The sequence below is a fragment of the Molossus molossus genome, unplaced genomic scaffold (assembly GCF_014108415.1).
Source record: "Molossus molossus isolate mMolMol1 unplaced genomic scaffold, mMolMol1.p scaffold_m16_p_27, whole genome shotgun sequence".
Classification (NCBI taxonomy): Eukaryota; Metazoa; Chordata; class Mammalia; order Chiroptera; family Molossidae; genus Molossus; species Molossus molossus.
Genome location: NW_023425363.1, coordinates 3306180 through 3333943, shown reverse-complemented (window position 1 = coordinate 3333943; position 27764 = coordinate 3306180). Strand labels below are relative to the sequence as shown.

At 37.8% G+C, this 27764-nt stretch overlaps 1 protein-coding gene across 10 annotated transcripts in view; it reads left to right on the top strand.

The window, feature by feature from the left end:
- Window positions 1-27764, top strand: part of NCOR1 (nuclear receptor corepressor 1) — a 245674-nt gene that overhangs the window by 141024 nt on the left and 76886 nt on the right. For 4 of the 10 annotated variants that reach the window (XM_036278322.1, XM_036278325.1, XM_036278327.1 and 1 more), the window contains 5 exons: window positions 8638-8756; window positions 12801-13018; window positions 15795-15857; window positions 18113-18252; window positions 20933-21059. In XM_036278322.1, the coding sequence (XP_036134215.1) occupies window positions 8638-8756; window positions 12801-13018; window positions 15795-15857; window positions 18113-18252; window positions 20933-21059 (667 nt within the window). The remainder of the gene's footprint in view (window positions 1-8637; window positions 8757-12800; window positions 13019-15794; window positions 15858-18112; window positions 18253-20932; window positions 21060-27764) is intronic. The other 6 variants (XM_036278328.1, XM_036278326.1, XM_036278324.1 and 3 more) reach the window with 3 other exon arrangements.

Sequence of the window (27764 nt, the reverse complement as noted above, 5' to 3'; positions counted from 1 at the left end):
GAACCCGGGTCTCTCTGTACCGCAGGCTGACGCTCCAACCGCTGAGCCAAACCGGCCAGGGCCCTTCACCTTTTTCACCAGCCCCCAAACCCATCCAATCTGGCAATTATCAGTTTGTTCTCTGGATCTATGACTTTGTTTCTCTTTTATTTGTTCATTTATTTTGTATTTTAGATTACACATATAAGTGAAATTATATGGTCTTTACTTTCTCTGACTTATTTCACTTAGTATAATACCCTGTTGCTTCATCCATCTTGTCACAAATGGTAAGATTTCAGTTCTTTTTATGGCTAAGTAATATTCTATACATACCCCATCATCTTTATTCAGTCCTCTGTTGATGGACACTGAAATTGCTCCCATAATATGGTTATGGTAAACAATGCTGCAGTGAACATAGGAGTGCATATGTCTTTTTGAATTTGTGTTTTAGATTTCTTTGGATAAATACCCAAGGAAATTTTTAGATCACATGGTAGTTAATTTTTAATTTTTGAGGAACCTCCATACTATTTTCCATAGTGGCTGCACTAATACCCCTTTGCTTTTAATACCTTCTTGCTTCATCCATCTTGTAACAAATGGTAAGATTTTAGTTATTATTATGGCTAAGTACTATTCCATATATACTACATCTTTCTCTATTGATAGACATTTAAACTTCTTCCATAATTTGTTTATTGACTGTAATGCTGCAGTGAACATAGGATAATATTTTTTTGTTGATTTTTTTTTTTTTTAGAGAGAGTGGAAGGGAAGGAGGAATGGAGAAAAAGAGAGAGAGCGAAAAAGAGAGAGAGAAGAGAGAGACATTGATGTGGAAGAGACACATCTATTTGTTGCCTCCCACACGACCCTGACTAGGGCCAAGGATTGAACCTGTAACCCCAGGTACGTGGCCTTGACCAGGAATCGAACCTGAGACCCTTCAATCTATTGGCCAACGCTCTAACCACTGAGCAAAACCAGCCAGGGCAAGTGTGGACATTTTAATGTGTCAGTTCTTCCTGTTCATGAGCATGATATGTGCTTCCATTTATTTGTGTCTCCTCAGTTTCTCTTTCTGAGAGTTTGTTATTGATTTATAAAATTGCACACAATTTCTGAAGATGGATTTTTGTATCCTGCTATGTTAATGAATTCATTTATCAGTTCTAGTAGTTTTCCTGGTGGGATCTTTAGGGTTCTCTGTATACTGTATCATGTAAAAACAGTGAGAGTTTTTCCTTGTTCCTTTCTAATTTGGAAGCCTTTTTTTTTCTTGTCTGATTGCTGTGGCTATGACTTTCAATACTATATTTAACAAAAGTGCTAAAAATGGACATCTTGTCTTATTTTGATCTTCAGGAAAACACTGTTAGCTTTTCCCTGTTGAGTATAATATTATCTGTGGGTTTGTCAGATATGACTTTATTATGTTGAGATGTTTTCTCTATTCCTACTTTGCTGAGAGTTTTTATCATAAATGGGTGCTGGATTTTGTCAAATGCTTTTCCATGGCTATTGATGTGATCATGTGGTTTTTATTCTTAATCTTGTTTATGTGGTATGCCATATTAATTGATTTGCAAATATTGAATCAGCCTTTCCTCCAGTGGGCTTGATCATGGTGTATGATCTGTTTAATGTGTTGCTGAATTATGTTTGCTTATATTTTTTGAGGATTTTTATATCTCTGCTCATCTGAGATAATTGCTTTTACCTTTATTACTTTCATGATGGTGTTTTTTTGGTGATAGCTTTTAGTCTTCAGGAAAGTACTCTCAAATTTAGTTGGTTTAAAAGGCATTATATATAGTTATTATATATTTTGATAAGATTGGCATAAGATATTTTCTATTTACTGCCTGAAGTACTTTTTAAGGTAAAATTCAGTGGCCGAAGTACTTTCTTTTTTCTGTTTCTTGGATACTTTTAGTTAACTATAGCTGCTTGTTCTTAAACTTAGTCTTTTGTTCATTTATTTCTTAAAGACTTGAACATTTTAACAAATACAAATATATTGTGTTAGATAATCAGTTAGATATAATAGTAATAAATTTCAGCATAAACTCTCTTTAGGACTTGCTGTAGAAGACTGTCAAGTTAAGAAACATTAAAATCTGTAGAGAACTTTTGTGAGTTTATTTGAGCCAGACCATCAGCAATTGCCAGGAAGCAAAATCTCATCGGTTGAGATAATACTCCAGGGAATGGGAGTTTTGTACCTTATTATATACATTACAATTAAAAGAGAAGACATAAGTGGGTTACATTAAGTCCATTGGTGATAGATTAGGAAGTCAGGAGAAAGCAAAGTGGGGGAAACTCTTGGATTGGATAAAAATTAAAATGATAGACACATGCTTCTTTTACATAATTGTGTACAGGATAGTTAATAGTCAACAGTTAACTCAATAACACTGAGGGGATTTGTGGTCTCCATTCTGTGCTTTGAGGGGTCTGGAGAAAGGAAAATACTTTGACATTCCACAAGTATCTTATTGTAGATGCAGAAAGAAAATAGGCTTAATTAAGATTAACCTTTGTTGTGGAAGATTTTAGCCTAGGACATGACTACCTGCCTTAAACCGCTTTTAGTTAATAACTTTTAACTTCAGACAATCCTTTGTGGTTACTTGAAGTCTCTATGTTTGCAAGTCTACCATGCAGGCCTCCCCTGACCTTGTCAGATTAGCATGTTGGCCCCTTTTTGTCCAAAGGCTTAAGGAAGGAGAAACCTCCATTGGGGGCGCTGGAAATGCCAGTCAGTAAAGGGTTGGGTGATGTAACCTGTAATTTCTATCCTAGACCATGGGCATTGTCATGTCTGAAACAAAAGCAATTTTAACCACTGCTTGTTTAAACTGTTACAGGCCCAAGATTTGTGTGTACCTGGTGCTTCTAAAGAAAGGCTGGTACGGTTGGTCCATTGATCCCCACTGATCTGAGTCCTAGAAGTCCTGAGACTTCTGTGAATCTTTGAGAAACAGTTACTACTTTGTGCATGTTTCCCTACCTTTTTGCTGAACAGGGGACTGCTCAAGCCTCAAGCAGAATTCCTCTATTTAATTAGCATATCTATTGCAGGAGCTATAGAAAGAGGCCATCAGAAAGAGGAGGCATTTCATTCCACAGTCAAACCTTGGTTCTCCAGTGTCTCCCATCTCGAACAATTCAGTTCTCAACCAAGTTGTTAACCGAAAAATTGTCTTGTTTGACACACTGATACAGCAGCGTGACAAAAAGTATCTCTCAGGCCACAAAGGAAGGAGAGAGAGAATGCCCCCATCAGGAAATTGTGCTATGAATTTGTTTTTGCTTTTGTTGCTGGTGAAATGGATGATTAGCACAATCTTAAAACATAAAGAGGCCATCAAGAGTGCTAATGTTGCTAGGGGTGTGAAAGAAACAATGAAGAGGTAGAAAAACTAAAAGAAAAAACAGTTAGCCAGTGACAGCATTTTTGGAGGATGTGAAAAAGCAGAGATACTGCATGCTGATCCCTGAAAGACATCCTTGGAATGGGTACTGAAAGTGATTTGTTTAAGGCTAGTAGGAAGTGGTTTGATAAATTTAAGAAAAGAAGTGTTTGTTTATAGATAAAATAGTATGTTAGATGTGTACTGTACATAAGAAAGGTTAAAACGGAGTATTTGGGAGTCTGGAATGAATTAATTCAGTTTACGTTATTTTTTTTTTTTTTATCCTCACCCGAGAACATTTTTCCATTTTTTGTTTAGATAGAGTTGGAGGGAGAGAGAGTAAGAGAGAGAGAGAGAACCATCAACGTGAAAGAGACACATCGAGTGGCTGCCTCCCGCACAACCAAACCGGGGTTGGGGACAAATTGCAACCGAGGTACATGCCCTCAGTGGGAAACCAACCCGGGTCTCTCTGGACTGCAGGCTGACGCTCTAACCACTGAGAAAAACCGGCCAGGGCAATTTACATTATTTCTAATGGGAAAAAATGATTTGGTTTTCAAACAAATTGCTTCTTGAACAGCCTTCTGGAATGAATTAAGTTTGAGAAGTGAGGTTCCACTGTATTACAAATCCAGAGCTTATTGCTTACTCTCTATAATGTCAGTGGTAGTCATCACAGTGTGTCTTGGTACTTATCACCCAAAGGTAAGTGCTAGCTGCACTGTCTGGCCTCTCTTTCTCCTTGCTGCTACCTAGTCAATGTGGGTGCACCTGGATGGGAGTGTAAGAGATTCTACTTCGCAGGTGTCACACACTTCTATAGACTTTATCCAGCAACTTCCTCAGTTTCTTTGGATTGTTTCTGCACCCTCTGCAGAACTGGGAGCTGTGTTTCAAAAGGAATCCTGTTCTTTTACCCATTGACTAGTTGAAGCAGGTGCTACAATTGCTTCTCAGTTCCCAGTACTCTAGAAGGTGGAGTCAAATTTGCTGGATTTCATGCAGCAGGGAATGTGTGGAATTGCTTACTTTCTTCAAGACTATGGTTCTCATTGGGAGAAAAATACTAGTGAAATAAGTCTAAGGGAACAGTGAACCTCTTTACTTAGCTTCTGCTTAGTTAACACCTTCCCATTATTTCTAGGGCTATAAACCATTTGTTTGGGTTACACAGCCTACTTGTTAGACAAAGGTCAGAGTTTGTTGTAGGGATCCTATCTTCTTGGGTTCACAGTGACAGATGGATGCTGCATTTATGGTATGGATGAGGTTATTAGTTTTTGAAATAGGTCTTGTGACCACTATGGTATGATAGGAGTCAGTCAGAGATGAACAAAACATCCCCAGTTGTAAAGCAGACCTAATCATAGTGGGAAAGTATACATTTGAAAAATCTTCCTGATTTCTTAGTTGTTGTTATTTTTTCCTCTAATAATAATAATAAATACCAGAAGGAAAGGAAACTGGCAGTTAGCCAGGGTGAGGAATTGGGAAGGTCACATAAAGCAAATGAGGGAATCATGCTATTGAAACATTTTAGACAGGGGTCAAAGTGGAATAGCAGATAGAGTTCTTGATGGACTGTGACATTTTCTTAGAATAAAGGGATCAAAGGCATTGAAATGTTGTTGAGGGAAAGACCCAGAAATCTAAATTCAGTACCATTTCTGAAGAACTGACACATAGCCTTATTCAGATTCATAAGAGCTTCAATAGGAGAAACTTATATATATATATATATATATATATATATATATATATAAGGGCAAAGCAGGTGCTGCCTTGGTGGCCAGCCAGGAGGAATCCACACCTCTCCCAGAATAGGATCCCTTTTTATAGGTGGTAATAGTAAAACCATATGGTGAGTGGTCACAATCTACCAGAAAGAACAAGTGCATCCCTAAGTTAACAGATAGCATCAGACAGATATCACACTCTATACAGCCTTTAACCTCCTTCCCGGTTTATCTTTGGGCTGCATTCCCTGCATTGGTGTTCTGGGTAGTCAGCCAAACCTGAGGCTACAGAGAGTTTTAAACAGTTAACAGAGAGTTAAACAGAGTCCAACAGTTCCTAGAGACATTTGCTACTGGAGCCATATTTCATCTACAGTGAGTTCTCCGACATATGCATTTTAAAATCTGAAGAATAATGGCAAGGCCTAATCAACCATGTGTGCATGGGAGCATTCGAGTAGTATGCAACACTAAAAGAGGAAGAAAGGTATCATAGGTAGATTTTGTAAATCCGAAGAAGTATTTTTAAAATATTACAGTTTAGCAATGTTTTGGAAGTGGTAGTAGAGAACAATAAGAATACAGGTTCTTCGTTTTTCCACCATGGTTTGAAGAAGGCATAACGTGGGACCTATTGTGGAGTGGTCAGTAAGGCCTTCGTTTTCTTAAGAAAAAGTCAGATTTTACTTTTGGTAAGAATGTAAAAGACTTTGAGATGCTATTAAGAATTAAAGCACATTTTACTTCAAATAACTGAATACTTCATGTCTTGGTGAAAGGAACAGGCAGTTATTTTGAGGCAAGATTGACATTAGCTTGGATCAGAATGAAAGATTGAGGTGGGAGGGCAAAAACTTTTCAAATAACCAGAATAAAGGAATTTGGTTTTTGCTATATCTAACAAGTGCAGACATTTCTATGGTCCAGGTGTTCTGCTAGGAAATGGCAGTACTTAGACTATTAGGGTTGGGTCCTTGCATTATTGAACAGGGACTAAGCTGGAGCGGGTCTGCCTCAGGCCAGCCTATAGTGTGTGGATTCTTGACTTGGTGCACATTTCATTATACAAATTCAGGTGATTCTGAGAGTACATTCATTAAAGCTGAGGACAGTGAAACAAACAAGAGAAGGGCTTAGCATAGAAGAAGTGACAGGAGAGAGCCTAGGCCGGGATGCTTTGGCTCTCTAGAAATGTTAGAGGAAAGAAGTGAGCCGTGCTGCATGAACTAAAAAGTAAAAGTCACAGTGAGAAGTGAGGCAAGGCAGGGCAGCTGTTGGCTTACTGAAAAATCAGAGAATAGGGGGTCTTGGAGACAGAATCGGGGTAAACCTGGGATGGGATGAGTTGCTACTGCCCATGCTCCCCTGGCTGCAAGTTTCATGGGGACCCTTAATGTTTAGAAGACAAAGCAAAAGTACACCTTGAGTTGGGTGTGTTCCAGGAGGGCGCATACTGGCATCTTTCATCTTGAGGATTTTTCCTCTCTTTTTTGCTGGTAGGGGAGGGAGATCTTGGGAGGGTTTCAGCAGAGTGTTCATCAGCTTTCTGGGTGCATTCTTTAATATGCTGATGCATCAGAATGAGCAGATAGGGGTGTTTGGGATCATTCTCTGGTCAGCTTCACTGCTTTACTTTCATCTTGGGTCTGTCTGGCTCGAATTGATTGTTTGTTTGTTTGTTTGTTTGTTTGTTTTGGTACGTGCCCCTAGTGGTAAGTGAACCTGGGACTCTCTAGTACGCAGGCCAATGTTCCAACCACTGAGCCAAACTGGCCAGGGCTTGAATTGATTTTTGTTGTTGTTATTTATTCCCGACTTCATCCATTCCTGGGTTTGTCTGGCACAAACGGCACTAATTGGGTCTCTGTTACCTCTCTTCCTGACCAGGGTGATTTAAGTTATTTATTCTCTGGTTAGGGAGGAGAGGAATAAACCGTTTGCTCTCAAGTGTCCTTGGTTAGGAAAGGTAAGGAAGGTCTTGTGATTCACTTGCTGGCTGTAAATTGTTTGCCCTTGTCTTATTATCTTGTCTTAGTTCCTTCATTCCACTTACCAAGGAATTTTCCTAGCTTAAAAGAAAAAAAAATTACATATATATAATATATAGTTGACAATATTACAGATGTCCCTCATTACCACCCCCATCATCTGCCCCCTTCCACCCAGCTCCTACCGTACTCCAAGCCTTCACTACACTATTGTCTTGATCTTTGTGCTATGCATTTAAGTATGTAAGTTCTTCAGTTAATCTCTTTCCATCTTCCCCCCACCTCTCCCCTTCTGAGATTTGTCAGTTTGTTCCTTGCCTCCATGCTTCTGGACCTATTTTTCCTAGCTTTTTATTATCCTGCCTCACTTGTCCTTTATGAGATTATAACAAAGTGAACCAGACAGACCCTGATAACCAGATGCTATACCACCATGTGATAAGTGCTATAAGTGCATGTGGACATGCACGCAGGTGTAAAGATAGGGAGATAGGGCCTGCAGCGTCTGTGGAAATCCAAACATCTGATAGGAGATGTAGCATTTTGAACTGAATCTCATTGTATATGTAGGAGTTTTCTAGGCAAGGAAAGGTGGAAAGGGTGTTCCAGGCAAAGACATGAACATGGTACATGTGTTGTGTGAATCCAGGGCAACACACACTATAGGACAGCAGGGTATTGGAGAGGTACACATGAGACACAGTCTGTGTGCATGATGAGGAGTTGGAGTTCCATTATAATTAGTTTAGACAATCTTGATTTTTGAATTAAATAAAAATAATAATACAAACTTAAATTTACTTTTTTAGGGTCATAATTTTAGTAAGTGAGACACCGAAGATAAAAGGGTCCATAATCTTACTCTCTTTCAGTCTTTGTTCATATACATATTTACAATTTCATGGTTGTAATTACAGCCTAGAAATATTTGTGCTTTACTTCTTTTCACTTTATTATATCCTTAGTATTTTTACAAATTACTTCAGTCTTGATAAATGACTATCTACTAATTTCATTAAATGAATCTTCTCTACATATGTTTTATTTAGAAACATGAAAGTGTTTTTACTCTTGTAGTATTATCTATACTGATGAAAAAATTGAGAACATAGTAAATATCAAATACTAGGGGGATGGTTTGATAAATTATAGGTTATCAAATTTTAAGGTAGAGTTGAAATACTTGAGTGATAGATTAGATGTAGGAGTTACAAAAAGAGAGAACCAACCTCAGATTTCTAAGTGGAATCTTAACATTTTTACCTCTTTGATGGGTTCAAACACTGTGGGCATTTGTGTGTGTGTGTATATGTATGTGTGACCTTGTAAGCAATATATATATAGAATATATTAAAGAGCATTAGACTTATTTTTAATACATGACTACTAATTACATTGTAAGTGATTAATATGTTATTTATTGATATTTATTAAAATTAATCATCAGAATTTGGGTAACTAGTTCTTTTACTTTTGAATTTTATAAATGATGGTTTATTCTAGCAGCAAATTGCCCGACCATCACAAGAAGAAAAAGTAGAAGAAAAAGAAGAAGAAAAAGCAGAAAAGAAAGAAGAGGAAAAAAAAGATGAAGAAGAAAAGGATGAAAAGGAGGACTCTAAGTAAGTAAAACAACTAGAGTTAAAAATAACTTTAGTTAAATATTCTAGTTATTTTTAAATAATATAATTGAATTTTTTGAAGGTACAAAACTTGAGATAAAAGAATCAATGTGATGCTTTAACCATTTAATAGTTATTTGACATAATGAAGGAATGGAATATTTCAATAAATATAACTTTGCTTTAATGGATTTATTTGCCAGGCATGATGTATTGCTTCAGAAGGAGTAGGCTATAATAGTAAATACTTATCACTGAGATATATGAAATATAATTTAACCTTGATTTGGAAGATACCTCAGGATCTTTTTTTTCTTAACCTCAGATAATATACATTAATGTAAAAATACTGATAAATGTTTTTCATTTATATAATACCTATATTCCAGCTTTATTGATTTTTTTTTTTTTTTTTTTTTTGGTACACGCCCCTAGCGGGAACCGAACCCAGGATTCTCTGGTCCACAGGGCGATGCTCCAACCGCTGAGTCAAACCGGCCAGGGCTATTGATTTTATTTATCATATAAAATAGAGCTCCTGGTTTGTTTCTGGTTGTTGTTGCTGTTTTCTTGGTTATGAAAGTAATTCTTGCTCATTATAGAAAATTAGGAAAAGAGAGCAAAATACAAAGAAAATCAACCTGTAATTCTGCCACTCAGAGACTGCTACTGTTGATTTCTTTCTGTATATCTTGTGTCAGGGTGGTGTGAGGGGCTTAGCACCTGCGCTGATTGTGTCTCCCCCGGGATCAGCTTTATTGAAGCATTATTTATATAGAGTAAAGTTCACCAATTTTAGGTGTATATGTTTATGCATTTTGACAGGTGTGTATAATCATTGCCTCAAATGTAACATAGAACGTTTTCATCATCCCAAAAAGTTCCCATATGCTCTTTTGCGTAGTTTCTCTCCCCCCTTTTCTGGCCTCTAGCAACTGTTAATCTGTTTTGCTTTTTCTAGAATTTCATATGAACTGAATCATGTAGTATATAATCCACGTGTGGCTTCTTTTTCCTTAGCATAATGCCTTTGAGGTCATAATGCACATATCAGTAGTTTGTTCCTTTTAAATATTTATTGTATTATTTCTATAATCCTCTTGTAAATACTGAAGATTTATATAGTTTTGTGGCGACTATATCAACCTAAATCACTTGACGTGTTTTTTAAGTGTTAGATACTCATAAGGGAATGACATGAGTAGTTATGCTGCTTTGAGAAATGGCAGGTAATGGTTTCATTAGATCGGAACATAGGGTGCCTGAAAAAGAAAAGTGAAAATGGATTATAGTTAGATTTAATAAAGACTTAATGAAAGCTAAAATGTAGACTTCATTCAGGAGGCTGTGTGGGAACAGGCAAGGGTTAGAATGGATGGAATAGTTTATTACCAAAGTTATTCTGGCAGAATATTGCTGTGTTAGCAATATGGAATGGATGGATTAGAGATATAAGAGTCAAGGAGGCTTTTATAAAAGACTGTGGTTGGGGTACTAAGGGACTGAATAAATATAGTGATAGTAGAAATAGGGATGGTGAATTAGTGGGAGAAATATTACTGAGATGAAACAACAAAATACAGCATTAGATTACATATAGGAAGTAAAAAAAAAAAAAAGGGAAAGAGCTAAAGATGATGTTGAATCTAAACCTGAGTGATTATGAGCATGGTGGCACTTGTTAACAAATGACTAGTGAGTGAGGTGGAGCAAGAAGCAGGTTGTTGAGGATGAGCATGTTTTTGGATGTTGATGGGATGTTCCGGTGGTTATTCCAGCAGGTAATTGGGAAAATGAGTCTAGGTATTAGATTTAGGAGATGAGTCTATTAGAATTGATGCAAATGGGTAACCCCACAGAACTTTAAGACCAGAATCAAACTGGAAAATCCCTATATTAAAGGATGAGGGGGGGGAAAGGCAGTCCCCAGAAAGAGACCTAGAATTAATAGTAGGGATATTAGGAAAGTGTGAAGTTCTAAAAGCAAAGTTGAGCCCTGGCCGGTTTGGCTCAGCATTTAGAGTGCTGGCCCCATGGACCAATGAATAGCGGGTTCAATTCCAGTCAAGAGCATGTACCTAGGTTTCAGTTCGACCTGGCCCTGGTCGGGTCACACAGGAGGCAACCAGTCAATGTGGTTCTATCACATTGATGTTTCTCTCTGTCTCTCTCTCTCCCTCCCTCCCATTCTAGCTAATGATAAATAGGATATCCTCAGGTGAGGAGTAAGGAAAGTTGAAAAGGCTATAAAAAGAATTGTCCACAGTGTCAGTTGTAGCAGAAAGAGTAATGTGATGAGAATCGAGAAAAGGTAATTTGATTTTTGCAGTTTTTAAGTCATTGGTGACTTTTTTTAAAAATTTTTTTTCTTTATTGATTTTAGAGAGAGAGGGAAGGAGGGAGAGAGAGAAACATCGATTGGCTGCCTCCTGCACTGGGGAATGGGCCCACAACCTGGGCATGTGCCCTGACCGGGAATCAAACAGGCAACCTCTTGGTGCATGGGTCGACGCTCAACCACTGAGCTATACCGGTTGGACCATTGGTGACTTTCGACAAAACCTCTAATAGAAGGCTGTAGTAGTAGCCAGATTGGTAAGGGAATGAAATGAAGGGAGAGAGCTACATGATAATTTCAAGGGTAATTTAGAACTGAAGGGGAAAGAATTATTCTTGACGCATTTGCAGGGTTGGGGGGTAACTTACTTGCTAAGTCACAATAGGTCTTTACTTGAAGTAGGTAAAATTTTTAAAAATCAAAAAAATACTTTCTATATGACACAAGAATAGTTGAGTGTTTGAATATTGCCATCTATTTGTTCATTTTTTAAAAAGTAATTTTTATTTTTCAGTTACATTTGATGTACAGTAGTATTTGACATACAATATTATATTAGTTTCAGGTGTACAACCCAGTGATTAGACATTTATATAACCCATGCAGTGCTCTCATTGATAAATCTAAGCACCTTGTTTTTAATTGTAACAACTCCAGGAGATAAATAGTTCAGAGAATGGTTTTCCAGTATTACATGTAGTATTATTGCTATTAATAGTAATGACTGCTTACTGAGTTTTTCCTAAGTGCCTGAGACTATGATAAGCAGTTCATAGCCTGAAGGAGGGTTAGATAGCTTCAATAGTAGCAAATACCTACAGCACTTACTATGTTCCAGGCACTGTTCTAAGCATTTTATGTAAATTAACTTCTTTAATTCTCACAACAGCCCTATGAAATACACTATTATTACCCTCATTTTAAACATAAGAAAAACTGAGGTCCATGGTGGTAAGATTGCTTGTCTGAGGTCATTACATCACAGGGCTACTCATCCCATAGAGCTCTGTACAAACCCAGGCAGCCTGGTTTCAGAGCCATTTTCCTAATGACTAGGCCAGACTGCCTGTTTGCACATAACTGTACTGGAGGTGGTTGGGAATATTAAGCCTGCTTCAATAAAAATAATATTATAGATTATTATTGCAGAAAGAGTATCTGTCATGGAGAGTGTCTGTTTCAGCTTCTTCATTTCACAAAGGAGAAAACTTAGGTCGGAGCAAAGGCCAAAGATCCAGGACTCCTGCTTTTTGGTGTACCCTACTGCCTCTGGATTGCAGGTCTAGAGGGTTGTTTTTGGCTGCCATTCATACTTCCTCAGAGAGAGTGTTCTTGTATCTTAGCTGATTTGAAATGTGTTTAAATTTCAAGTCTATTAACAAATAAGACAAGCCTTACCCTGGCCTGGCCAGTTTGGCTCAGTGGTTGGAGCATCGGCCTGTGGTCCAGAGAGTCCAGGGTTTGGTTCCCGCCAAGGGCACGTACAAAAAAAAAAAAAAAAAAGACATGCCTCTGTGAAATATCTTAATTTGAAACAGTCAAAACAACTCAAAATTAGGGCCTGACAGAATTTTTCATAAATTTTGTTTTAGTAACTAAGGGATCAATTTGTTTTATTCAATTTCTATTTAAAGAATTTCAAAGCTGCCTTCTTTGATATATGTATACTTTAAATAACACAAATTTTCATTTACTTTTGTTTCCAGAGACAATACCAAGGAAAAGGACAAGACAGAAAGTACAACAGAAGAAACTGAGGAGAGAGAGCAGGCCATACCCCGGGGACGAAAGACCGCCAATAGTCAGGGCCGCCGGAAGGGCCGGATTACCAGGTCCATGACAAATGAAGCCGCTGCTGCCAGTGCTGCAGCTGCAGCAGCCACCGAGGAGCCCCCTCCACCTCTGCCACCACCCCCTGAACCCAGTGAGTGGGTGATGGAGTGGACAGGCCATGCTTTTGTTTGGGATTATGTTTCATCCCTAGGGTGGGGCAGTGGGACCTCTGATATTGACAACCTAGGAGTAATCTTCAAGTCTGGCTTTTACATTTTTCAAACTTTTATGTGCAAGTCTTTTGTAAAAGAGCAACAGCCCCAATTTTGCTACCTAATACAACTGTTTTTTTGTTTTGTTTTTTTTTTACTTACTTAGAATCCTAGTGTACATGCTACTTTGTTTTCTGATATTTTATTTAAATATGTTTTTATTGATATTTTAGAGAGAGAGGAAGGAAAGGGGGAGAGAGAGAGAGAGAGAGAGAAACAATGACATGAGAAACACCGTGGGGATCAAACCTACAACTGGGATATGCCCTGACCAGGAATCGAACCAGGATTTCTCAGTCCATGGGATGATGCTCAATCCACTGAGCCACACTGGCCGGGCATGTTTTCTGATATTTTAACTTTGCATATATTATGAATGTTTTCTAGTTTCTAAGCAATCTTCAGTTTTACATTTTTTTTATCCTCACCCGAGCACATTTTTCCTTTTTTGTTCAGATAGAGTGGGAGGGAGAAAGAGAAACATCAATGTGAAAGGGACACATCGAGTGGTTGCCACCCGCATGACCCATCCAGGGCCGGGGACAAACCGGAACTGAGGTACGTGCCCTTAGTGGGAACCGAACCCGGTCTCTCTAGACCGCAAGCCAATGCTCCAACCGCTGAGCCAAACCAGCCAGGGCCAGTTTTACTTTTGATGGTTGTGAAATGTTGGCGTTGTGCTGTTCCCTGAGGCACAATTTCCTGACCCATTCCCTATTGCTGAATGATGAGGCTATCCCCTGCCCTCCTTTTAAACTAATATAAATAGCACTGGAATTTTTTTTTATTCCTCACCCAAAGATACTTTTCTATTTATTATCATAGAGTGGGAAGGAGGGAGAGAGAGACAAAAACACCAGTATGATAGAGCCACATCGACTAGTTGCCTCCCTCATGACCCGACCAGGGCCATTAATGTACCACAACCAAGGTACGTGCCCTGGATTGGAATCAAACCTGCAACTCATTGGTCTGCAGGTGATGCTCTAACCACTTGCCAACCGGCCAGGGCAGCACTCTAATTTTTAAAAAAATACTCACATAGCATTTTCTTTTGTTAAATTATTTTTTATTTATACGGATACATTTTTAGACAAGGGAATATTGGGTCTAAGAGTCCAAGCATTTTTCTTTCTGTTATAAAGCATTGTCTCATTATTTTATAAAGGATTATGGTAATGATGAGTACCAACATTGATGGTTCAGTGGTACCAATTTTACTATAAGATTAAGTATGAAAGAAAACCTGAGTTCTGGAAATGGCAAAAAGACTTTAAGGGAAGTAACTAGACAAGCAGATGGGGGCAGCTCACGGTGGGCCTTGTTTGAACTATATTCTGCTTTGCTTACAAGGTGGGGTTTTTTGTTTTTTTTTTAAATCCTCACCTGAGGATATTTTTTCATTTATCTTCGGACAGAGTGGAAGAGAGGGATGGAGGGAGTGGGAGAGAGACATTGATGTGAGAGAGACACATCCCTTGGTTGCCTCCCACATGACCCTGACCAGGGTCGGGGACCAAACCACAACTGAGGTACACGCCCTTGACCGAAATCGAACCTGGTACTCTTTGGTCCGTGGATTGATGCTCTAACCGCTGAACCAAACTTGCCAGGGCCAGAGGTTTTTAAATAGAGGAGTGCTTTGATTAGATTGATGTTTAGATAACTCTAATGACAGTTGTGGAGGTTAGGTTAGAGAGAAGAAGGGTTGGAAGAAGAGAGACCAGCTAGAAGGGCAACGTTGTGCGTGCAGTGGTCCAGGCAAGAAGGGGTAAATTCAAGAGATTAGATGTGAGTGGTAAATGGGAGGAAGGATTCAAAAATTACAAATCTGAGGATCCTGTTACTAATTCAAGTGACTGGGTGGATGGTAGTATGTACTATTAATTGAGAAGGGGAATACAGCAGGAGCTCATTCTCAGGCCTGATAGTCTCAATTTTCTTTCTAAAGTAAGAGACAAAGTGTTCAGTTTGTCATCTATGTTTACTAGATGTCAGACATGGAGGATGAACATAAGAACCTCCATGAGTTAGGAGGAGATGGGGGAATCAGAATGAGAGAGAACTGTGCCTGGACCAGAAGTTGCAATATTGCTGCTTCTTTTGACATTTTAGGAGAGGAAGGATAGAACTCCAGTAATTGGGAAGGCAAGGCACTGGGTGAAGTGGGACTTGTTGGAAAATAAACTAATGATGTAAATCAAGCGTGTAGATGGAACTATAAAAAAACATTGAGAAAGATCACAGAGATATAGCATTTTCCTGTTTGGTGTGGGAAGAGGCTGATACCATCCTATTTCTGTAGTTTCTTTCACCAAATGCATTTTTTTTTTTTAAATTGGTTTTAGAGAGAGAGGAAGGAAGGAAGAGGGAGAGAGAAATAGAAACATCGATGAGAGAGAACATCAATTGGCCACCTCCTGCATGCCCCCCACTGGGGATTTGGTCCACAACCTGGGCATGTGCCCTGACTGGGAATTGAACTGGTGACCTCTTGGTGCATGGGTGATGCTCAACCACTGAGCCACATCGACCCGGCTCACCAAATGCTTTAAGTGGGCTTTATGGTTCCAAATGTTATATGTTTGGTGCCATATAATCTATGAAGGATTTAGCTTAATTTTTCTCTACCTTACTGGGTTATCTCTATTTTAGTTTCTACAGAGCCTGTGGAAACCTCTCGATGGACAGAAGAAGAAATGGAAGTTGCTAAAAAAGGTAAATGATAATTCAGATTCTTTAGTTTTGTTTTTAGGACTATTAATAATGAGTGAGATGAGATAGAGCTAACTTTTTAATTTAAAAAAATTCTTTTGTATGATAAATAGAATTTAGAAGTGCATTTACAAGGTTTTTTGTTTTGTTTTTTTACCATTTGGTACCTTATAAGGTGCCCCAAGTGTGCTTTGTTGAAGAGGCTTACTTTTGAGGGATTTAAAGTTCTCATTTTCTTACAGAGCAAGTAGGCTATTTTCACTCTACCAGGATAGTTGTGATTAAATGGTGTTAAAGTTGTTTTGGAAGGTATTTTTATATGAAAAGTCTGTATTTCTGTTATTTAAAAGTTGCACTGATTAGAATGGTAAATATTTTCTTAGTTTTTATTTGGTAAGGCATTTGATTATAAACTATTAATGAACAAAAGAATAAAACTACTAAGAAATTGCACTGCAGTTCAGAGAAGAGAGCATGAACTTTGTGGCCAGACAGAAGTTTGGGTCCTGTCTGCCACTTTCATAGCTGTGTGACCTTGATCTTACTCTGGAACATTTATGGATCTTACATTTTTTATTGTTGCTTATTAATGTGATATAAAATTGAACTGAAATTCCTAATAGGATAAATAATTGTTTTATAAATAAATAACTTTTTAAATAAAATAATTTTTTGAGAGATGAACTGACTTTTTGGGGAGTTAATTATTTACTTTGTAGTTCTAGAGAGAAGTTATTGTAAATAGCTTAACTTTTAGTGACACATTTCAGACTTACCTTCTATTTAGCAGGTAATGAGTGATACATTTTTTTTTAATCCTCACCTGAGGACATTTTTTGATATTTTGTTCAGATAGAGTGGGAGGGAGCAAGAAGAAGAGGGAGAGAGAGGAAGAGAGAGAGAGAGAGAGAGAAACATCGATGTGAAAGGGACACATCGAGTGGTTGCCACCCACATGACCCAACCAGGGCCGAGGACAAACTGCAACCGAGGTACATGCCCCTAGCGGGAACTGAACCCATGTCTCTCCGGACCACAGGCCGACACTCCAACCACTGAGCCAGACTGGCCAGGGCATGAGTGATACATTTAAGAATCATAAAACCGCCCTGGCCGGTTTGGCTCAGCGGTTAGAGCATCGGCCTGCGGTCTAGAGAGACCCAGGTTTGGTTCCCGCTAAGGGCACGTACCTTGGTTGCAGTTTGTCCCTGGCCCTGGTTGGTCGTGCAGGTGGCAGCCACTCGATGTGTACCTTCCACGTCGATGTTTCTCTCTCTCTCTCTCTTCCTCTCTCTCCCTCCCGCTCTATCTGAACAAAAAATGGAAAAGTGTCCTCGGGTGAGGATTAAAAAAAAAAAAAGAATCATAAAACCAACTTTACCTAAAACACAGCAGTTTAAAGTGTTCTTTTATTTGAAGTTTGCCATGGTTAGAAAAATTTGTGATTTGTCATGATTCCATCAATAACTTTTTAAAAGATTCACATTTATTCTCATCTGATCATCAAAATGTCATTTCTTGATTGTGAATGGACTGAAGACATGCTGATTATCTATGGAATCTCATATATACATACATACAGGGTTGGGCAAAAGTAGATTTACAGTTGTGAGTATGCAAAACATAGAATTTAGCCTTGCATTATTATTTATTAACTGTATTATTTTCCATACAAACAACTATAAACCTTTTGCCCTGCCCTGTATATATATCTTTATGTTAATCATTTATATTTGACTACATTATTAACTCTATATTGATAAACTGTTTTTCAAAGATTTAGAAGTACCTTATCAGTCAGTGTACAAGTGTTTGAACTCTTACTGTGTGTCCAGCAATGTCCTAGCCCTCTGGGAGATACATAAAGATAAAGTTGAATCCTTTCATTAATGCGCATATTTGTTTGTTTGTTTTGTTTTATTGTTGTTCCACTTATTTATGCAGTCAGTGTTCCCTGTATGTGCCCTGATGAGGGATGTAACCCCTAACCTTGGCACATCAGGACAACGCTCTAACCAGCTGAACTACCCAGCCAGGGTTTTATGAGCATGTTTTAAATTGGGGTGGAAAAATAGAGCTGTTAGTGAGTTTTGTGTCAGTACATATTTTAGTAAGCATTGAAGTATATCAGTGAATAATTGAAAACACTTCTAGTGTTAATGACTATGAATACAGTAATTAAATTGATTTTATTATTTCTTTTGTTTGTTTTATCAGGTTGCTGTTCATTAACATTTGGTCTGTTCATTAACACACAGGTCTAGTAGAGCATGGTCGTAACTGGGCAGCAATTGCCAAAATGGTTGGAACTAAAAGTGAGGCTCAATGTAAAAACTTCTATTTTAACTATAAAAGGAGACACAATCTTGACAACCTCTTGCAGCAGCATAAACAGAAAGTGAGTATATCAGGTGTAGTGAATCTTTTACTTACTGTTTTTTTACTTACAATTTTTTGTTTGGTTTTTCAACTTCAAAGATTGGTTTTAAGAGAAACTTTTGTAGCTTATGTTTTTATTTATTGCATTTACCTGTAAAAGATATGCTAGTTTTTTGGCACAAGTTGACTATTTACTGCCCAGTGAATAAAATTTTGGCTAGTAGTAATGAGAATTCAGTATATTTGAATTACTGTAGACTGGATTTGAAAAACAGAACCATTTGAGAGTTTCAATTAAAAACTTTTATTTTGGAGTGCTCTTGACAATGTTGAATGATTTGATTTGTCATATTACAAAACATTTTCTCAGAGAAAGATTACATGGTATAAATATCAAAACCCAGAAAGTAATAAGATTATTGAGAAGTTTTAATGTTCTCAAATCTACCAGAGCTCTTTGAGGGTTCCATAAGGTCAAGACTATTTCCATTAAATCTTAAGGTGTTATTTATTTTTTCCACTGTATTGACATTTGGATTGATGATGTCAAAGCAGTTGTAATTGAGAGTGCTGGTGCCTTAGCATCTTCATCTCCAGGCATTTGCAGCTTTTTTTTCTAAGCCACTGTCACTTACGAATTTCCTTGATGAAGCAATAAAAATTAGCTTTACTAAATCTTGACTACATGTACATGTCTGCTTGATGAAATGGGAAGTGTGCATAAGTCCTACTGCTTGCTATTAAAGTATGGATGGCTTTCTCAAGGAAAAACTTTTTTGAAATTGAGTTCCAAACCTCTCTCTTTTAATGGAATGTCATTTTTAGTTGAAAGAATGACAGACAAACTGTGGTTTTTTCAGACTTGGATGTTTGGCAGTTTCTTAAAAATGATAGCATGTCTTTCAAAGAAAACCAAGACTTGTGGCCACACAGAGAGATATGTAGTTTGAAAGCGTATTTTAAAGGTCTTTTCAGATGACTTTTTTACCACTTTAAAATTTGACCTTTCAAAGAAAAATTAGAATTTTGGAAAATGAGAATCTCTCACTGTGAGGTTAATATATTCTCAGTAGTCAGACTTTTCTGATGAGATTAGTGGTAGTAATAACGAATGTGATAGTAGTAATTATAAAAATTTGCCCAGTTCAGTGTTTTCTAAATGAGACCAGCTTATGATGTTATAGTGGATGGCATATATGCCTAAAAGATTCATAAAATGTTTTTAATACACCCAAATGTAAAATAGATGAATGATTTTTAATAGAGTACAAAAAAATTATTGAAATGGTATCAGATTTCACTTTGCAACTAACCTTTAAGAAATGCCTGCTTGCCAATTTTTGGTACAGTGTTAAAAAGTAGTATCCATAGTCATCTGAAAAGACCTTTAAAATACGCTTTCAAACTACATATCTCTCTGTGTGGCCACATTTTTTAAAATGTTCTTCAACCAAAACAGTAATATCTTAGCAGATTAGATTACATGTAGGAGCACATTTGAGAATTGTTCCATTTCCTATTAAGGCAAACATTAGAGATTTCCGGAATCATAGACCATTGCTACTTCTTCACTAAGTTATTTTTCTGTTTTGGAAAGTAGCTGTATTTTATTTTTAAATGTTCTTTGTTTTTTGGTTTTTATTAGATCCTCACCCGAGGATATTTTTCCATATATCTTTGGATAGAGTGTGAGGGAGAGAGACACATTGAATGGTTCCCTCTCACATGACCCTGACCAGGGCTGGGGTCTGAACCGAACCACAACCTAGGTACATGCCCTTGACCAGAATTGAACCCACTACTCTTTGGTCCGTGGGCCAATGCTCTAACCGCTGAGCCAAATTGGCCAGGGCTATTATTGTTTGTTTGTTTTTTAATGAATTAATTTCAGTGTTTCTTAGTTTTTATTTTAATATAGTAAATACATATATAAAACTCATGAACAAAAATTTGTTAGGGTCATGAATACCTTTAAAGTATTGTGTTCTTAGACCAAGAAGTATGAGAATCATTAAGAATGATAGAATGGGTTGGGCCCAGCCCTGGGGCATGCGGTTCATAATCCCTTGTGCAGCTGGGTTCAAGCCCTTGGAAAAGCCACAGACCCTGAAAGAGTGGGGTACTGGGAAGCGTGATGGGGGTCACTGAACCAACTCAAAGACAGAGAAGGAAAGGGCTGGCACAGAGAGTGGAGCACCATCTTTCCCATGAACATTGTGTTTGTGTGCAAGGGAACTATATAAAAGATTGAAATATCCTTGGAAGAGATCTTTAAAACCTATAATAATTCACAACTCACCACAAGCCTTTACATAGGTGGAAAGGGGGCAGCTAAACAAACTCAGATTTTTTAGAGAGAGAGATTGAAACATCAATGTAAGAGAGAAACATCTTTTGGCTGCCTCCTACACCTTCCCTGCGGGGGATTGAGTCAGCAACCCGTGCTACTTGTACATGTATCGTGGTGAGTAGTTAAAAAATACTGTTCAGATGTTACTTTTGATCAATTTGATGAAAGCGATTTCATCTACACAAAAGACTAGTTACTGGTTACCTAGAGCAGTTGTTAAACATGCAGCCTTCTTGTTTAGTATGTGTGTATGTATTAGTGTTCTCTGTGATTTTGGATATGAAAAGGTTTGTTCCTTTCCTTTTAGTTATTTAAATCAAATAATTTATTTTACTATTTTTTACTCTAGACTTCACGAAAACCTCGTGAAGAGCGAGATGTGTCTCAATGTGAAAGTGTAGCTTCCACTGTTTCTGCTCAGGAAGATGAAGATATTGAAGCTTCCAATGAAGAAGAAAATCCAGAAGACAGTGAAGGTAGTTCAAAATCTTAAATTTAGTTGTGACTTCTGCCAGCCCAAATACGTAATTTTTAGCTTAATGATTTGACTATTTAGGAATTACTTCATTAAGGAAATAGTAATTTTGTGATTTTGGAGGCTGAGTACAGAATTGGATAGAATAGGCTGATAGGCTCGATACTCAGGAGAGTTGCAGTCTGATGACAGGTTTTCTTCTTGCTGGGTGTGTGTGTTGGGGATAGGATGCAGGGAGCCATGAAATCTTAGTTCTATTAAGGCCTTCAATTGATTGCATCAGGCTCTCCCCACGTTATGGAAGGTAATTTGCTTAACTCTGAAGCCTATTGATTTAAATATTAATCTCGTCCAAAAAACACTTGCACAAAAACCATACAGGATAATGTTTGACAACATATCTGGGTTCTGTGGCCCAGCCAAGTTGACATACAAGATTACCATCACAGATGTCTTTAAAACTTCTTGTTCTGATCATTTTAATTACAGCTGCAACAATAGTAATAGCAGGCTTCAATTGTTAATCTAGAGTGTTTTATCTTTTTAAAAAAGGTCTCAGGAAAACATGACAAAATGTCTAATATCTATTAAAACTCAGCGGAAGATATATACGTATTAGATTTCTGTGTATTTGAATTATTACATTGAAAATTAATACCGTCTTATGGTGAAGAAAAAGCTTGGAGATATAGCAGATTATTATACATGGAGATGCCACATTCCAACTAATTTTTATTAGAAAATAAATGTATATGTTACTTTTATTAGAAAATACATTATTTAGAAGGGGAGTAGAGCAGATCTGAGAAAGCTAGTTTATTAAATAAATCATTCTTTACCAAATGATTTAAAATATTACCTTTGATATATATTAATTTCCCACACACTTTAGTAGTTAGTCTTAGACACTGTCTTCTATACCACTGATTAATTTGTCTATAATTTGGCAGTTTCAAACATGTGATACATGTTTGGCTAGTAAGTTTGAACATCTGGAGGGGCAAGTTTCTTGAATTCAGTCCAGTACTTTTCCTAATTTTCTTGGATTTTCTCTGGGACTTTTTCATATTAAGCTATAAGGTGGTTTATCTAGTTTAATAAATTTATCCTAGCCCTGGCCAGTTTAGTTCAGCAGATAGAGCATTGGCCCATGGACCAGAGAGTCATGGATTTGATTCCCAGTCCAAGGGCATATACCTGGGTTGCAGGTTCCAGAATATCCCTGGCCCCGGTTCTGGAGGCAGCTAGTTGATGTCTATCACGTCAATGTTTCTCTCTCTCTCTCTCTCTCTCTCTCTCTCTCTCCCCCCCCCCTTCTCCTCCTTCCCTCCCTCCCTCCCTCCCTCCCTCCCTCCCTCCCCACATCCCTCTCTCTCTCCTCCCTCCATTCTATCTAAAATTCAATGGAAAAATATCTTCAGGTGAGGATTTCAAAACTTTTTTTTTTATCCTAAACCATTGGGATTTTCAATGGACATATATGTTTTAATTTTAGGGAGGTTTAAGTTTTATGTTGTTTTGTAGTTAATTTTTGATTTTTAATTAATTTTTTTTAATCCTCACCCGAGGACATTTTTTTAAAATCTTCAGATAGAGTGGAAGGGAGAGAGGGAGGAAGAGAGAGAGAGAAACATCAAGTGAGAGAGACACATCAAGGGGTTGCCACCCACACGACCCCAATTGGGCCGGGGACAAATTGCAACCAAGATACATGCTCTTAGCGGGACCCGAACCCAGGACTGTGGTCCGTGGGCCGATGCTCTAACTGCTGAGTCAAACTGGCCAGGGCTCTTGTAGTTAATTTTAAGAATATAATCTAAAAACTTAATACTGTAGTAAACATCTCTATGTAATATTTTTATAACAGTGGCAGATTGGCTCCAAGGAAAGATGAAGTAAATTTAAAGACATATTTACAGTCATTTATTACTTCAGCAAATATTTGAGTCTGTTGTGTGCCTGGCATAATACTTGTGACTAGGATTTAAATGGTAAACAAAATATATGATTCTGCTTTATGGTGTTTATACCCTAGCGGAAGCAGCAAACGGGAATCAAATAATTGTGAATAAATGTAAAATTGTAACTGTAACGAATATATATGGTATTATAAGAGCCATAGTAGCAAAACTTAACTTTTTCACGAAATGATAGAAGATTTTTAAAAATATGTGGTATTTGATGTAATAGCCAAAGGAAAAGTTGGTGAAAGAGCCTTTTCAGTAAGAGTAAATGACATGTATGAAGTCTGAGGTGGGAGACACATGGGCCTTCACTGAAACTGAAAGGAAGCCCAATGATAGTGGAATACAAAGAGAACACAGGGTAAAAGATAAAACTGGGAAGGCTGGCAGGGGCCCACCATCCTGGGCCTTCTAACAAGACCATCCTCAGAATTTTAGAGCTTTATCCTGAGAGTAATGAGGTTTCATCGAAGTTTTGTAAGAGGTAGGAAAAAAGAATGCGGTAAGGGGAAGAAGAGAGGGTGAGTAAATTTTGGTCAAATTTGGCTTTCAGTGGTTGGAGGAAGAGTGACACCTGTAATACTTCCAACAATAAAGGTAAATTTTTAAAAAAATACAAAAAGAAAAGTATTGTTATAGAGAATGGTCTGAGGTAGAAGATGAGAAGAAAATTATATTTGGACTAGAATGGCAGTTGTGAGATTGAACAGAAATGAATGGATTCAAGAAATATTTTTAGAGAGAAAATTTGTGAGATTTGTCTAGGTGAGATACGGGAATAAGTGAGAGGAGTGTTTAAAAGATTTCTGTTCTTTTTTAAAAAATCTTTATTTTTTATTAATTCATTTTTGTTACAAATGTTTCTCCTTTTTCCCCCACTGATACCCCCCTCCCCCTCCCTCCCTGCCCTGTCCCCAGTTTGTTATCTATGTCCACTGTTCCTGCATACATGCATATAAGTTCTGTGGTTTATCTCTCCTCCACTACCCCCTCTACTGGGGATTGTCAGTCTGTACCCCACTTCCACGTCTCTGGGACTACATCATTCCTCAGATTGTTATGTTTATTATATTCCACAAATAAGTGAGATCGTATGATACTTGTCTTTCTCTGTTTGGCTTGTTTCACTTAGGATGATACTTTCCAAGTCCCTCCATGTAGTCTCAAAGGATAAGAGATCTTTCTTTCTTACAGCTGCGTAGTACTCCATTGTGTATATGTACCACTGCTTTTTTATCCATTCGTCTACTGATGGACACTTGGGCTATTTCCAGATCTTAGCTATTGTAAATAGTGCTGCTACAAACATGGGGGTACATATATTCTTTCTGATTGGTGTTTCAGGCTTCTTAGGGTATATTCCTAGAAGTGGGATCACTGGGTCAAATGGAAGTTCAATTTTTAATTTTTTGAGGTAACACCATATTGTTTTCCATAGTGGCTGCACCAGTCTGCATTCCCACCAGCAGTGTACTAGAGTCCCCTTTTCTCCACACCCTGGGCAACACTTGTTTGATGATTTGTTGATGGCGGCCATTCTGACAGGTGTGAGGTGATACCTCATTGTTGTTTTAATTTGCATCTCTCTGATGGTTAGTGATGATAAGCATTTCTTCATATGTCTCTTGGCCATTTGTATGTCCTGTTTGGAGAGGTGTCTATGTAGTTCCTCTGCCCAATTTTTACTTGGGTTCTTTGTCTTCCTTTTGTGGAGTTGTATGAGCACTCTATATATATTGGAAATTAACCCCTTATCTGATATATCATTGGCAGTTATGCTCTCCCATACAGTGGGTAGCCTTTCCGTTTTGATGATTGTATCTTTTGCTGTGGAGAAGCTTTTGAGTTTCATGTAGTCCCATGTGTTCATTTTCTTCTTTATTTCTATTGCTTTAGGTGATGTATCAGAAATTATTGCCTACGGTTCTTCTAGGATTTTTATGGATTCATGAGTCACATTTAAGTCTTTTATCCATTTTGAGTTTATTCTTGTGTAGGGTGTAAGTTGATGGTCTAGTTTCATTTTTCTGCATGTAGGTGTCCAGTTTCCCCAGCACCATTTATTAAAGAGGCTGTCCTTACTCCACTGTATGCTCTTGCCACCTTTGTCAAATATTAATTGAGCATATTGCCTTGGGTCCATTTCTGGGTTCTCTGTTCTGTTCCACTGGTCTATATGCTTGTTCTTGGGCCAGTACCAGGCTGCTTTGATTACGGTGGCTTTGTAGTATAAGCTGAAATCTGGTAATGTGATCCCTCCAACTTTGTTCTTCCTTTTCAAGATTGCTGTGGCTATTCGGGGTCTTTTTTGGTTCCATATGAACTTTTGAAGTACTTGTTCTAATTCTGTGAAGTACGCCGTTGGTATTTTGATGGGGATTGCATTGAATCTATAGATTGCTTTGGGTAATATGGAAATTTTAATTATGTTAATTCTTCCAATCCATGAACAGAGTATGTACTTCCACTTTTTTATATCTTCCTCTATTTCTTTTTTCAATGACCTGTAGTTTTCTGCGAATAGGTCCTTTATTTCTTTGGTTAAGTTTATTTCTAGGTATGTTAATTTTTTTGCTGCAATGGTAAATGGTATTGTTTTCTTAGTTTCTCTTTCTGTGAGTTCATCCTTGGTGTATAAGAATGCTATCGATTTCTTGATGTTAATTTTGTATCCTGCTACTTTGCCAAATTCATTTATTAAGTCTAGTAAATTTTTGATGGAGTCTTTGGGGTTTTCTACATATAGTATCATGTCATCTGCAAATAATGACAGTTTCACTTCCTCCTTTCCAATTTGGATCCCTTTTATTTTTTCTTCCTGTCTGATTGCTGTAGCAACGACTTCCAGTACTATGTTAAATAAGAAGCGAACGTGGGCATCCTTGCCTTGTTCCTGTTCTTAAGGGAAATGCTTTTAGTTTTTGCCCATTGAGTATGATGTTGGCTGTAGGTCTCTTATATATGACCTTTATTATGTTTAGATATGATCCCTCTATTCCCACATTGCTGAGCGTTTTTATCAGAAATGGATGCTGGATTTTGTCGAAGGCTTTTTCGGCATCTATTGATATGATCATGTGGTTTTTATTCTTCATTTTATTTATGTGATGTATCACGATTATTTTTTTTTTTTTTTTTTTTATCCTCACCCGAGGATATTTTTCCATTTTTTGTACAGATAGAGTGGGAGGGAGAGAGAGGAAGAGAGAGAGAGGGAAACATCGATGTGGAAGGGACACATCGAGTGGCTGCCACCCGCACGACCAACCAGGGCCGGGGACAAACTGCAACCGAGGTACATGCCCTTAGCGGGAACCGAACCCGGGTCTCTCCGGACCGCAGGTGGACGCTCTAACCGCTGAGCCAAACCGGCCAGGGCTGTATCACGATTATTGATTTGCAAATATTGTACCAGCCTTGCATCCCTGGGATGAATCCCACTTGGTCATGGTGGATATTTTTTTTGGTGTATTGCTGGTGCTGATTTGCTAGTATTTTGTTCAGGATTTGGGCGTCTATGTTCATCAGGGATATTGGCCTGTAGTTTTGTTTCTTTGTAGTGTCTTTTTCTGGTTTTGGAATTAGAATTATGCTGGCTTCATAAAACGAGTTTGGAAGTCTTCCTTCTTCTTGAATTTTTTGAAATAGTTTGAGGAGAATGGGTGTTAGTGTTTCTTTGAATGTTCGGTAAAACTCCCCCGTGAAGCCATCTGGGCCTGGGCTTTTGTTTGCTGGGAGAGTCTTGATTGCGTCTTCAATTTCTTCTGTTGTTATTGGTCTGTTCAAGTTTTCTATCTCTTCCTGATCTAGTTTTGGGAGACTATGTGTTTCTAGAAATTTTTCCATTTCTCTTAGATTGTCGAATTTGTTGCCATATAATTGTTCATAGTAGTTGTTAACGATCTTTTGTATTTCTGTAGTGTCAGTTGTTACTTCTCCTGTTTCATTTCTGATTTTGTGTATTTGGGTTCTCTCTCTTTGTTTCTTGGTGAGTCTAGCTAAGGGTCCATCAATCTTGTTTATCTTTCCGAAAAACCAGCTCTTTGTTTCATTGATCCTTTGAATTGTTTTTTTTTGGTCTCTATGTCATTTATTTCTGCTCTGATCTTTACTATTTCCTTCCTTCTACTTGCTCTGGGGTTTTCTTTTTGTTTGCTCTCTAGTTCTTAAAGTTGTGAGGTTAGATAGTCTATTAGAGATTTTTCTTGTTTTTTTGAGGTAGGCCTGTAGTGCTATGAACTTCCTTCTCAGAACTGCTTTCGCTCCATCCCATAGATTTTGTCTTGTTGGGTCTTCATTTTCATTGTTTTCCATGAAGTTTTTGATTTCTTCCTTGATCTCCTCGGTGACCAATTCATTGTTTAATAACATGCTATTTAGCTTCCATGTGTTCAAGTGTCTGCATGTTCTTGTTGCAGTTGATTTCTAGTTTCATGCCATTGTGATCTGAGAAGATACTTGATATGATTTCAGTCTTCTTGAACTTATATAGACTTAGTTTGTGCCCTAACATGTGGTCTGTCTTTGAGAGTGTTTGTGCCCTAACATGTGGTCTATCTTTGAGAATGTCCCATGTGCACTTGAGAAGAATGTGAATTCTGTAGTTTTGGGGTGTAATTCTCTGTAGATATCTATTAAATCCATTTGGTCTAGTGCTTCATTTAGAGTCTCTGTTTCCTTGCTAATTTTTTGTCTAGAGGATCTATCCATTGATGTCAGCGGGGTGTTGAAGTCCCCTGCTA